We start from the raw sequence: 11,987 nt of genomic DNA, 5'->3' as shown, positions 1-11,987 counted from the left end.
AGGAATAGTTTGTGGTATTTCTTAAGAATCTAAATGATGGAACAATTGAAGATGTAAAGCAAAACCCTGTTCAACCATAAGCTTGCAATTGTAAAATATTGAACTTTATGCCTTCACCAGTTCAGAGCCTGCTTGAAAAGGTTAGACATTGTAACAATATCAAAGGTTACTCCACAACCTGCATCAATCAAATAATTGCAAACATATATTTATTTATATAACAACCAATATCGTTTCAATTTATATTTCGATGTATTAAATATATTATTTCAGTGCAACAGTGAACTGTGTCATGACTGGGCCTGGATTAAGAACACCAACTAATATGTTGAGAAATTTATTGCATTTCCAGACCTTACAAACCAAATTATCCCCTAACAAATCCAAGAGGGTATAGGAAGGCAGAACGTGTACCTCCAAAAGCAACACATGTAGGATCGTTTTGATCCCCTCCAAAAGTTTCGAGGGCGCTTACAAAAGCAATGTCGCCAGAATGCCCCTCTTGAAGCCCCTCTCTGGTATTTTCAAGGTTAGAGACCATGTGAGCTCTCAATTAAAAGAAGAGTGTTTCATCTTTAGAAAGGGTGTGTGCAAACGATTGAAACAACAACAAAAATGTAGACCTACGTGTTTTTCGACATCCTTCATAAAACTTTAAACTTCTTCCTCGCATCAACTCAGCATTCTCTTCCACGCATTGTATCTATTATTAAAAGAACAACGTTACGCAAATGAAAAAATATGCAGCATTGCGATATGAGTGTATAAACAAGAAGAAGAAGAAGAAGAAGAAGAAAACGAACCTCTTGGCGGAACATGGGCGTATCTTCGAGTTTGGAGAAATGCATCATTGGTGAAACGCAGATGTTTTCCTTCACGTAAAGGAAATTATAGTTGATAAAGGAGAGTGAAGAATGGATTTGATTTGTGTTTAGTGCTTGGGACGGGAGGCTTTGAGAGAAGGGCGCAAAACGGAGAACTTCCATGGCCTCTATCACTATTCTTTTTAACAGAAACATAACTCCGCCTTTTCTGCTTCTCCCTCCGATTCTTCTCCTACAGGAGACCATTTGTCTTTTGATTTAAAATGGCTTAATTACTCATCTGGACCCTATACTTAGCACTTTCCCTCAATTAGTATTTTTCTTTCTTTTAGGCCCGCTGATATAATTTCAACCAGTTTAATCCATTGAAAATAATTAATTTAAATTGGGTATACATTTTTATAGGGGTGTTCAAATACGGGTATCCGGGTTTTATGTACCCGAAGTTCCGGGTATCCCACTCTTCAGGTAGTTGATGGGTCGGTTCGTGTCCCAACTCGGATATTGCGAGTACCTGGATTTTACCGGATACCCGTAATTCGAGTAATCAAGTACTTGATTTTTTTCATTTTCAAATTATTAATTAAAAACATACACAAATTTAATTGTGTACTCGGGTAACCGGGTGCCCAAAAAAAAATGCAAATGATTAGTTTTAGGGATTTCAATGTTAGGAATTAATGTTTTTTTAAATTTTATTAGTTTAACTTAATATATAAAATTATTAAGTATTAATAATTAAATATGTACTAATATTATTATCTATAAAAACTATAATCGGATTAAATATGTACTTAATTTTGAGAAAGCATTTGAAAGATTCTTAATCATTTGACAATGAACTCTCGTATACTCTTATAGAGGTCATATTCTAACTTAGACATAAGGTGATAACAACAATTCCTTAGTGATTTGGTTGGTCCATGTCATAATAGTACTTTGAAGGTTGTATATATTAATATACATATAGCAAAATCATATTTTGGGTATCCATTTTCAACAAATAACAACTTTGTGTAGATAGTTTAGCTTTCACAAACAACTTCAACAAATTTCTTTCAAAGTGTTGTTTTAAGTCAACAAATCATCTTTAAGAATGAAAAAGAGGCTTCTAAACCCTACCGATTATGTAACCTTTCCATTGTCTCACAATTTCAATTCACGTCTCTCGGCAAACAGTTTGCCGGTAACCTCCTTGTTGGGAAGCAAAGCAAGCCAGACACCCGTGTCCGCCGCATGCTCAGCCGAGACATTGCCGGACCAACCTGTCATGGCAGTTCTCACCCATCCAGGACAATAACAGTTTATGTATATCTTTCGGCCTTCGGGTCGTTCCGCCAGTTGGTTCGCCAGTAGCACGCTGTAAAGGTTAACAGCAAGCTTAGATACGGCGTAGTCTGTAAATTTCTGAGGCCATCCACCCGATTGCCATGTATTATCTTCAACTTGTTGAAGAAATGTGGACACCATGTTGTCAATTAGTTCCTCAGATAGAGTCTCTAAATTGCTCAGCTTTGCCCTCAAAGCTTCATCTTCAATCCTCTATCAAAGACAAATTATATATGTAAATTTGGTTTGCGTGACAAATAGAGATGATTATTCAATTTTGAATATCGTTTTACATTTTTCTGTAACCATATTTTATAATAAATAAAACATTTTTCTGTACGAATAAAAAAAGGAGATGATTTACTTACACTGCGGCGGCCATTCAGTTTACCTAGCCGTGAGCTAACGTTAACGATACGAGCACCAGCAGCCGAAGGTCTCATCAATGGAATCATTGCTTTAACCATATTTTTCGTGCCATAATAATTGGTCTCGATCATCGTCTTCGAAAACTCCATTGAATTTCCAGACCCAAGATTGTAGTTAACACCTGCGTTATTTATCTGCAAAAGAGAAAAAGAAATAAAGTACACATTTAAACCACAAAGAAATGAACCCAAAATGATGGAAAGAGTTTGGGTATTATACCAGAATATCAACGCCACCGTATTTTTCTTTTATCCACTTTGTGAATTCAGAAACAGATTCATCGTGCAAGATGTCGAGCTGATGCACATCCACATTGAAACCTCCTTCTTGCAAGACCTTGGCTGCTTCGATGCCAACGCCGGTGTCCCTTGATGTTAGTATTACTGTCAATCCATGGCCCGCTAGTTGTCTTGCAATCTCAAATCCTATTCCTCTATTCGCACCCGTTACTACTGCAATTGTTTCCGCTGACCACCACCTATATTACCACTAGGTTAAAAACATGTAAATCTTCGCAAATAACTATGTTATTCACCTTAAAATTCTTGAGTTCGAGCAGTTATATATGTATTGTATAGTGTGTATGTTATCAATAGGTCAAAAAAATAGATTAAGAAAACCCTGAACATATATTATCTTATAATCACCTTACAACGTTAAATAAACCATTTTAGATAGAATATGAAATCCCAAAGACCCAAAGAAAAAGGAAAGAAAAGCACCTTTGATGATCAGAATAAGGAATGGTTCTGAGAAGGGAAATCTCTTGGAGTCTCTTTTCCCTTTTCTCAATGGATTTTTCCTTTCTCCCTGTCATCTCCCTGCCCACTTGAGGTATTTTGGGAACAATTTTCAGTAAATCTATATCTACGAATGTAAATGGTATTGAAACGCAACCAAAGCAAAGGCATGGAGGCTTGCAACAGCACATTTGGTCTCTCATCTTAACTGTGGAGATGTTGGGGTCAAATGTTTGAGCTTATTTTCAGGTCCAATCTTTCTATTTTTATGCCTAAGAGGCCGTTGCTCATTCATTTCTTTTGCACCACTAATGCACTCTTGGTTGATTTTAGACTAACCAAATTCTTATTTTGAACTAGAAATAGCAAATTAATGCTTTCAAAATGTAAAGAGAATGACAATAGGTTAAGAGATTTCAGAACAAATATTAACTAGAAGACTCGGGTTTAAACGGTTGTATTTTTAGAGTGTGTACGTTATCAGTGGACTAAGAAAATTATGAACATTGTGCACTTTGTAATTGTTCCGAGCTATTAAAAAAGGTAAACTACATAAGTAACCACTCATGTTTGAGCAAGATTTTATTTTTCCTCAATAATATTTTAAAACTAATGATTTGATCACTAACGTTATAGATTTATAATAAATTGGTCACTCGACATTAACCGTCGTTATTGAAGATGACATGATGTTGCACATTAATCGACTGATCGGACACTATTTTTTCCATACAAGACAACCTTCATAGTGGCATGCATCTACTCACATTAATAGTCGTTACTAGAGGTGACATATATAATAGTAATGTTACAGGTTAAACTATTTTTGCCATACAAGACAACCTTCATAGTGACATGCATCTGGTCCCTCTTTAAAGACTTCAACCCTTAAAACTCTAATTTGTTCGTAATATACATATTATATGACTAGAGAAAGTTTAAAAATTAGAATCAATACGCACTATAATATTATAAATAATTACAATTAAATTTGTATGGAAATTAAAATAATTTGAATCGAATTTCATAAACTCGACTCAACTCGAAAAATTTCAAGTTAAATTCGAGTCATAAAATGGCTCGTTAACTCGAATAACTCAAAATTTGTTTACTCAAAGCGACTTGATCGAATGCTCACCCCTAACCAAGAACGAATTCAATTTATTCTAGTTCATTCATATTCTTTCCACTATAATCTTGCTTTTGCAGTCGGGCAGTTCTACGACCATAGCAACAACCAAACATACCTTGACTTGACCATGGCAGCAAATATACTATCTTCGCTTTTCTTTTGTTGTGAGACAGTTCAAGGACCATGGCAGCTGTCCAGCATGATTCAGAGTTCAGCAACTGCAGATAGATATACATGGAATACACATTCAAGCACGCATTGGTGACGGGAAGGCACACAAACAAAGCTCGTGCTAAAAGAACATAAAATATATGTGCGGTTGTCACTAGAGATGTAAATGAACAAAGTGTTCGGTCAATAATTTGTAAGTCGTTCGCATAACGTTCGTTTATATAATTTAATAAACTAATGTAAGCCAAAATTTAATATTTATTTTATAAACGGTTGAAAAAATAATTGAATGAATTGATACTATTTATGATTCTTTAATAATAAGTTACGTCACTTGGTGAATAAAATTCATTTTTAATTTAAAGTTAGGTCTATTCAATTATAATTATTCAATAATTCTCTTCATGAAAAGGTTGGATACTTTCACCAAAAGATCATAGCCCTTCAATCCATTTTCTATCATTATAAATAGATTTATTTCTGTTTCGGGTTTTATTTTTACTAAATTTAATTCGTTTAACAGAAATTATTCAATTGTTGATATTTAGTTTTTGACTAAAACTCTTTGAGATTAAAATATAATACTGAAATAAAATTTTAATTTTTTGTGAATAAAAAAAGTGTCATTAATTCTGTTTTAGGATTTCAGTAATGTCATTCAATAAAATTTATTCAATTTACCGTTTATAACATGAATAATTTAAAAGTAACAACATTATTAAATTATGTTTTGATTTTAATTTATTAATTGAAATTATTATAAATTCTAGTTTCGTGGTTTAAGCAAAATAGTAAGTAACCCCGTTGATTAATCTAATTCGTGATTTTGAATGTTGATTCCTATTAAAATTTTGAATAAAACTCAACAATGCTGATAGTTGTAAGCGACAACGAGAAATATACATAAAATTTCTTGACATGAAAATAAAAGATTTTTTTTAATTTAATCATGTTAAATCTGATCAAACATAAAATGATCATCCTATTATTAGAGATGATGATATAAACGTTATCATCGTATTTAATTTTATTTAAGCTTAAGAATATTTTAATTTCTTACGTAAAAACTACATCCTTAATGGATCGTCGAATACGTGTTGTATGAAGTGAATAATGTTCAAATTACGTTAAAAGCTGAATTACTTTCTTTTTTGAACTTATAGATTTCCAAGTACCAGTTTTAGAAACGTTGTGAAGTTCAGGGGGCAATGGGTATATTAAGCCTACCTAATCTATTCAGGTTACGGGTCCAGGAAGTAAACTCAGCCATTGAAGCCTCAAAAGAAGGGGGGGGGGGGGGAATGTTAAACGATTCGCGAACTGTCTATGGTTTTCGGGTTACCTTGACCTGAACTCAACGACGGCATATTCTACAACGACGTCGTTCCGCATTCCGATTCCGATTCCGATTCTGATTCCGGTCATTCCAAAACTTAATTTATTATTCTCCTTTTATTTTTCCTTCAAGTTTATGTGATAATTGTTCACTGAATATTTCCATTTTCCTCCTTTTATATATATATATATATGTGTTTATAGGGCTTACTTTTGTAGAATTTTACTCAAGGAAGTACAAACATTCAGCTCCTTTACAAGGTTAATTGTTTCCCTGTTAATTGTTTCCCCCCCCCCCCTCTTTTGGCAGTGGTGATCCAGTTTTAGTTTACCATAAGCTTCCATGGAAAGAACCTGATGTTCCTCATTTGCTTGAAATTTTGTACGAGGAGGATGACTTGGTAAATTAACGACTTGGTAAATTAACTATTTTAATTATTTTTGAGGAAATTAGAGTTAAATCTGAATTCTCAAGTATTTTCTTTTATCAATGGTAAATCATGATTTAGTTCTACTCTTATTATCTAATAACACATGTAGGGGAAGATTTGGACTTTAATTTCCATTTAATTAATCATTACCGAAATCTCAGGATGTTTAAATTGCTATGACAACTTCAGATTATCAGCTCTGAAGTGGTAGTTTCAAGTATGTATAGAAGACGGGTATATTTTAACTTTTTATTAGTTTTTGTATAAGTTTGGGCGATTTTGTACCTTGTAGTTATATTGAACGTCTGTCCTACATGCTGTTATAGAGAAATGAAAAGTTCGGATAAAATAGGAAGTAAGAAAACACAAGAGTTGAAGTCATCAATTTGTTTACATATCTTTTTGTTTATGATCGCAGAACCTTTTATTGCTTCTCTTTTTTACCATGACAAATCTATGATGCTCAGACGGGACATAATCTTTTTGTTTATAAGATTCAAGTGACACAATTGTAATCTAGGTTCTATATTGCTCATACTTTTTATTTTTCTTGAACTACTCGTGTCCAACACATGTTTTGACTTGAATTTGAAGATAATGACCCTTCAAATACATGGAGAAACAGAGAAAAACTTGGACTTACCCATGTTGCACATCCATACCAGAATCTGAGTAATATATAAAATATTACGAGGATATGTTGAAGAAATTTTCTATTTAAGTTATCCTTTTCCCCCTATGTTGAGTTCTGCACTTGTTGGCCGAATAGTTTGGATTTTACATTTTAGTATCATGGATGACTTTATTTTTTTATTGTTTTATGATCTTAAATTCTCTAGCCTGAATTTGTTTCCTTTCCTTCTACATAAAAGTACTCTGGGGTTTGGTTAAATTTCCTTATTCTTAATTATTTGTCCCAAATTTGGGTACCAGTTTTGGAACTGGATTTTGATTTTGACAAAAATCAGAATGTTTGTGTTTAGATTGCTTTAAACAAGCCATCCGGTCTTCAAGTTTTACCTGGCGGCCTTTTCCAGTAACAGACTGTTTTGACACAGCTTTGTTGGTGCATAAAGAAGTAGAACCTTCACCTAAAAAGTCAAGAATCACATCCTGTCCTGTGCATCGCTTAGGAAGGGGTACATCAGGTTTGTATACTCATCATCAGTTACTCAATATAGATAATACCACTAAGGCATCATATTATAAATGTTATTGCTTACTTGTGCGTCGCCTAGGCTTTATATTTCTTAGCTGTCCTTTATATTTGGGGAGTTTTTGGAGGATCTTATCCCCTTAACGATATCCAAATATGTCAAACGGTTGTTGAACATGGTACATCAAGTAAAACAAATGAGTTGGAACAACATAGCTGTTTGAAGTTTCTAGTCCTTTCTGCACGATATTGATTGCTTCCTTCAGTATTATTTTTTTTCCAAATTTTCTGCTGGTTGGCTTCTAGGAATATTACTTTGTGCAAAGACAAAAGTTGCTAAAACTTGCCTTGCAGCAGGTAGTAAAGGAAACCAATTGCCATCATACTATAAAAGAATGAGACAGAGAAAGAATGGTTCTTCACTTAAACATCCAAATCTGTCTGAAGTAGAAGAAAAATCACAAAAGAAGTCACCATATTCTTCAAAGGATGTATTCACAATTTGTTTGGGATTTCGAATGCTGAACGCGTTGTTGATCCAAACTTACTTCAATCCAGATGAACACTGGCAAGCCCTTGAAGTTGCGCATCGCATCGCCTTTGGGTATGGTCATTTGACATGGGAGTGGGAGGAGGGAATTCGAAGCTACTTGCATCCAATGATGTTCGCCCTCTTTTACAAACTCGTCGCATTATTGGGTCTTGATACACCATGGGTCATGATTAATGCCCCGCGACTGCTGCAATCCATATTTTCTGCAGCTGGTGATTTGTACTTGTATAAACTTTCGCTTGTCCTGTTTGGTGATACTGTTGCAAAATGGGCTCTATTTTCTCAATTGGCAAACTGGTTCATGTTTTTCTGCTTCAATCGTACGTTTTCAAATAGTTTGGAGACGGTTCTCACTCTTGTAGGCCTTTACTATTGGCCGTCAATGAGAAGATCTTGGAATAAAGTTCCTTCAGGTTCAAGAAAATGGGGTGTGATCCTAGCTGCATTAGCTTGTGCCATTAGACCAACAAGTGCTATTACTTGGGTGTATGTTGGCCTACTTGAGCTGTACTTGACTCACGAACGGCTGAGATTTATATTTCTGGAGTTGATTCCTATTGGGAGTGTGGCTCTAGGAATCATGTGTTTGTTGGATCGTTTAATGTATGGCTCCTGGGTTTTAGTACCACTTAATTTTCTCGAGTTCAATTTTCTTTCCTCCGGCGGAGATTATTACGGAACTCACCCGTGGCACTGGTACTTCACTCAGGGATTTACAGTGATGCTATTCAGTTTTCTACCATTTTGTGTTGATGGCATTATCAAGTCTAAATATTGGAAGCTTTCTGGGCTTATTCTATGGGATTTAGGACTTTACAGCATTCTTGGTCACAAAGAATTCAGGTTTGTCCTCCCTGTGCTTCCCATAAGTTTGATATTTGCCGGATACTCACTAGCTTCACTCGAAGATCGTAGTTCTCCAAGTGTTGAAAGGAAAATATCTTCATGCATTTGCAATAAATGGTCTTCTAGAAAGCATCTTGCCATCTTCTTCTTGCTTGCAAGCAATATTCCAATGGCCCTATATATGAGTTTGGTTCATCAGAGAGGAACCGAGGATGCGATGAACTATCTATCTAAAGAAGCTGCAAATGATAAGGTGAAAAGTATCCTTTTCCTAATGCCTTGCCATGCCACACCCTATTATTCCACTCTGCATTACAACCTGCCAATGCGTTTTCTGGATTGCACGCCAAGTAAAGGAATTCCTGCCGAATCGGACCGTTTCATGGCGGATCCTGTTAGTTTCACCGTAGATTTCGCAAAACATTGGTCTTCCCCCAGTCACATTGTACTGTTTGATTCAGAGGAAAAGCACTTGAAAGATTTTCTAGTTTTGCATTCTTTTAGAGAGGTTAGAAGGTTTTTCCATGCTCACTTCAAGGTGGACCGTGATCTTCAAGCATCAGTTGTTGTGTACGCTATGACTGACGTGTAAAAGTTTCCAAAACCTGGTATGAAATCTAGCCTTAATCTCTCAGATCATTGTTTTCTTTATTTTTGTTTCTAATGTAATTTCATTGATTTTTTCCAATGAAGTTGAATACGATAAATAACTTGTCTAAGTTAATATGCTTTTGTGATTAAAACCGGATGTTTTGGATGAAAGACATTAGATTCATTAAAATGCTCGTGTAACCTTACGGATCTATTTTTGAGAATAGTTGACATTCCATAGGGCGTAGAGGTTCAGTTTATGTATCGTGAGGGTAGCATATGGGCATCCCGAAGCTCTCATGGTGGTTGGATAGATTGACATTGTTAGATTGTATCGAAGTATATTTGGAATAGTGTAGGAGCACCCTTAAATCATGGTAATCTGTTGGATTATTACATTGTTATGTGAAGAATGTGCATTTTACTATCATGGTAGTCAATTAGACATCCGTGTACTTGGTTGTAGATACCCATGTTCATACTTGGCCAATAATGTAAACAGTATAATGAATACAAAAATTATGAAATTGATAAATGACTATGGATTAATACATGGATTGAGATTTGTGAATACCAGATTATAAGAACGAGGACATTGTTGGTTGTTTATTGAACTACATAGCATGAAATCTCTTCATGATTTATGATGAGCATGAACTTTATAATTATTTGTGATGATTTGTAAGACTTCAGTTTTTGTGGTATGTTCAATATGTGAATTTTCACTTTCATGAAATAGATTAGAGTAGACGTCTACCACTAAACTTTGTGAAACTCGTCGTACAGTTTGTTTTCTATGCACAAGTATACAGAGTATCACTAAAAGAGATTTAGCATCAACTATACAGAGGACACTATGTATCTTGTGGGGAACATTTATATTTGTAAGACCTTTATTTAGGGACGAACACATGATCATAATTTTATGTTAGGAGGAACGAACTTGAACTTTTAAAATTCCAGGGGCAGAAACATATTTTCAATAGAAAATACATAAAAAAAATTTAAAATATATGATAATTTCAAATTTTCAGGGTTGATTACCCCACCCGTCCCCCTTGGTCCATCCCAGCCTTTATTAGTATTTAATCTATTACTTTGTTTTGTAAATATTTTATGGTCATGTAAACTCTTAATTATTTTCGAAAACGGACACCTCCCAACTTACGGCAAACATCCAAGGATCGGAAATTCTCGGCTAGAATGGAAGGAGCGGGGTTAATCTTCCTCAGCTACTGCTCAAATAGATCAACAACTATAGCCTCTATGTACCCTAGGGCCTTCGGGGAAATTACCAGGCCATATATCCCCAAAGCTACGAGATCCAACCGAACTCTTTCGTCTGGGTGCTTTTGAAGCACCTCCTTAATGTTGAGCCACCCAATTCTTTCTCCTTTACCCTTCTGCCTATGTATGGGATGCTACCCACTCTTCGCGCACCCGAGCTACCTTGGCCAGCTTGGTACGAAACGGTTGAGGTTTAACAGATTTCTAGTAAACTCGATCCTCCTGGACTCCCTCGATACGTGATAGGGCAGCGTACTCAATGGTAGACACTATATCCTCTCGATTGCATGTGAAGCAGTGGTATCTCAGTTTTCAAAACTGAATCAGGGCTCTTAACAACTCGTCGTCTACCTCAATGTCCCCGTAACATTGGTAGAACTTGTGTCTCATACTCGGCTACACTTTCTGTCAAATTTCCCGCAGATCAGCAATGTTGTTTCTCTTAAGACTGACAAGAGCATAATATGGCAACTCCAAAATGATCACTCAAGCCTTCCAATTTGATTTTTGATCCGAAACCCAACACCTCAATCTTCATGATGATGATGCAATGCAAATAATAAAAATAGAAACCAAGAAAAAATGAAAGAAAACAAATTAGTACAAGTAGGAAAAATAATAACAAGAAGAATAATATAAACCCTAGTCCGCATGATTTTTAATTGACATGCATCATTCAGAAATAAAATTTAAAATAAATGGTTAGTCCTTTTTTCTCTTTTGGTGAGTGACCAAAACTTAATCTATGTATTATTTGCGTGAAAATGATAAAAATTAATTTATGTATTATTTATGTGAAAATGATATAAAATTTTATATATTTATCGCGTCACGTCAGTAAACTGTTAAATATTTAATAGATGTTAACATTTAGAGACCACATTTTAAATAAAACAAAATAAAAGTAATCAAATCTTATATTTATATGAAAAATTACTCTATTGCTTTCTAATCGGATTAGATCGGAAATCTTTCACTTTTCACTTGAATCTGACTCGTTTCAACCTAATCTAATATATAAAATTTGATTTGAATTTCACCTAAATCTATTTCTTTTTTAGGAAAAAAAACCCCAACTCTGTGAAATTAGATTTAAACAAAGTCCATAAATTTGGAATTAAATCGGCATTCTAGTGTGTGCTAGAGGTGTACACTTGAAAGTG

General features: G+C 34.8%; 2 protein-coding genes across 6 annotated transcripts; one reads left to right on the top strand and one right to left on the bottom strand.

Annotated features, from left to right (window-relative positions):
* Positions 1–1,964: 1,964 nt before the first annotated feature.
* On the bottom strand, positions 1,965–3,429 carry LOC120210623 ((+)-neomenthol dehydrogenase-like). The gene is made up of 4 exons (XM_039209325.1): positions 3,305–3,429; positions 2,802–3,060; positions 2,522–2,716; positions 1,965–2,366 (listed from the first exon to the last, which is right to left on the bottom strand). Exons 1-4 carry the CDS (start codon positions 3,397–3,399, stop codon positions 1,971–1,973), a joined length of 945 nt encoding a protein of 314 aa, XP_039065256.1. The 5' UTR covers positions 3,400–3,429; the 3' UTR covers positions 1,965–1,970.
* Positions 3,430–5,927: 2,498 nt separating this feature from the next.
* LOC120210617 (GPI mannosyltransferase 3-like) lies at positions 5,928–9,555 on the top strand. Of its 5 annotated transcripts, none has more exons than XM_039209316.1 (4): positions 5,928–6,045; positions 6,165–6,221; positions 7,375–7,539; positions 7,902–9,555. In XM_039209316.1, exon 4 carries the CDS (start codon positions 7,943–7,945, stop codon positions 9,536–9,538), a length of 1,596 nt encoding a protein of 531 aa, XP_039065247.1. In that variant the 5' UTR covers positions 5,928–6,045; positions 6,165–6,221; positions 7,375–7,539; positions 7,902–7,942; the 3' UTR covers positions 9,539–9,555. The 5 variants fall into 5 exon arrangements, with proteins under 5 accessions (XP_039065247.1, XP_039065244.1, XP_039065246.1 ...); XM_039209313.1 differs by having other exon boundaries at positions 6,165–6,361; XM_039209315.1 differs by having other exon boundaries at positions 5,928–6,361; positions 7,905–9,555.
* The last annotated feature ends 2,432 nt before the right edge of the window (positions 9,556–11,987 follow it).

This window comes from Hibiscus syriacus, unplaced genomic scaffold, assembly GCF_006381635.1.
Source record: "Hibiscus syriacus cultivar Baekdansim isolate YM2019G1 unplaced genomic scaffold, ASM638163v2 tig00109926_pilon, whole genome shotgun sequence".
NCBI classification, from domain to species: domain Eukaryota; kingdom Viridiplantae; phylum Streptophyta; class Magnoliopsida; order Malvales; family Malvaceae; genus Hibiscus; species Hibiscus syriacus.
Note: the sequence above shows the minus strand (reverse complement) of the source record. Positions and strands in the feature narration are given on the sequence as shown.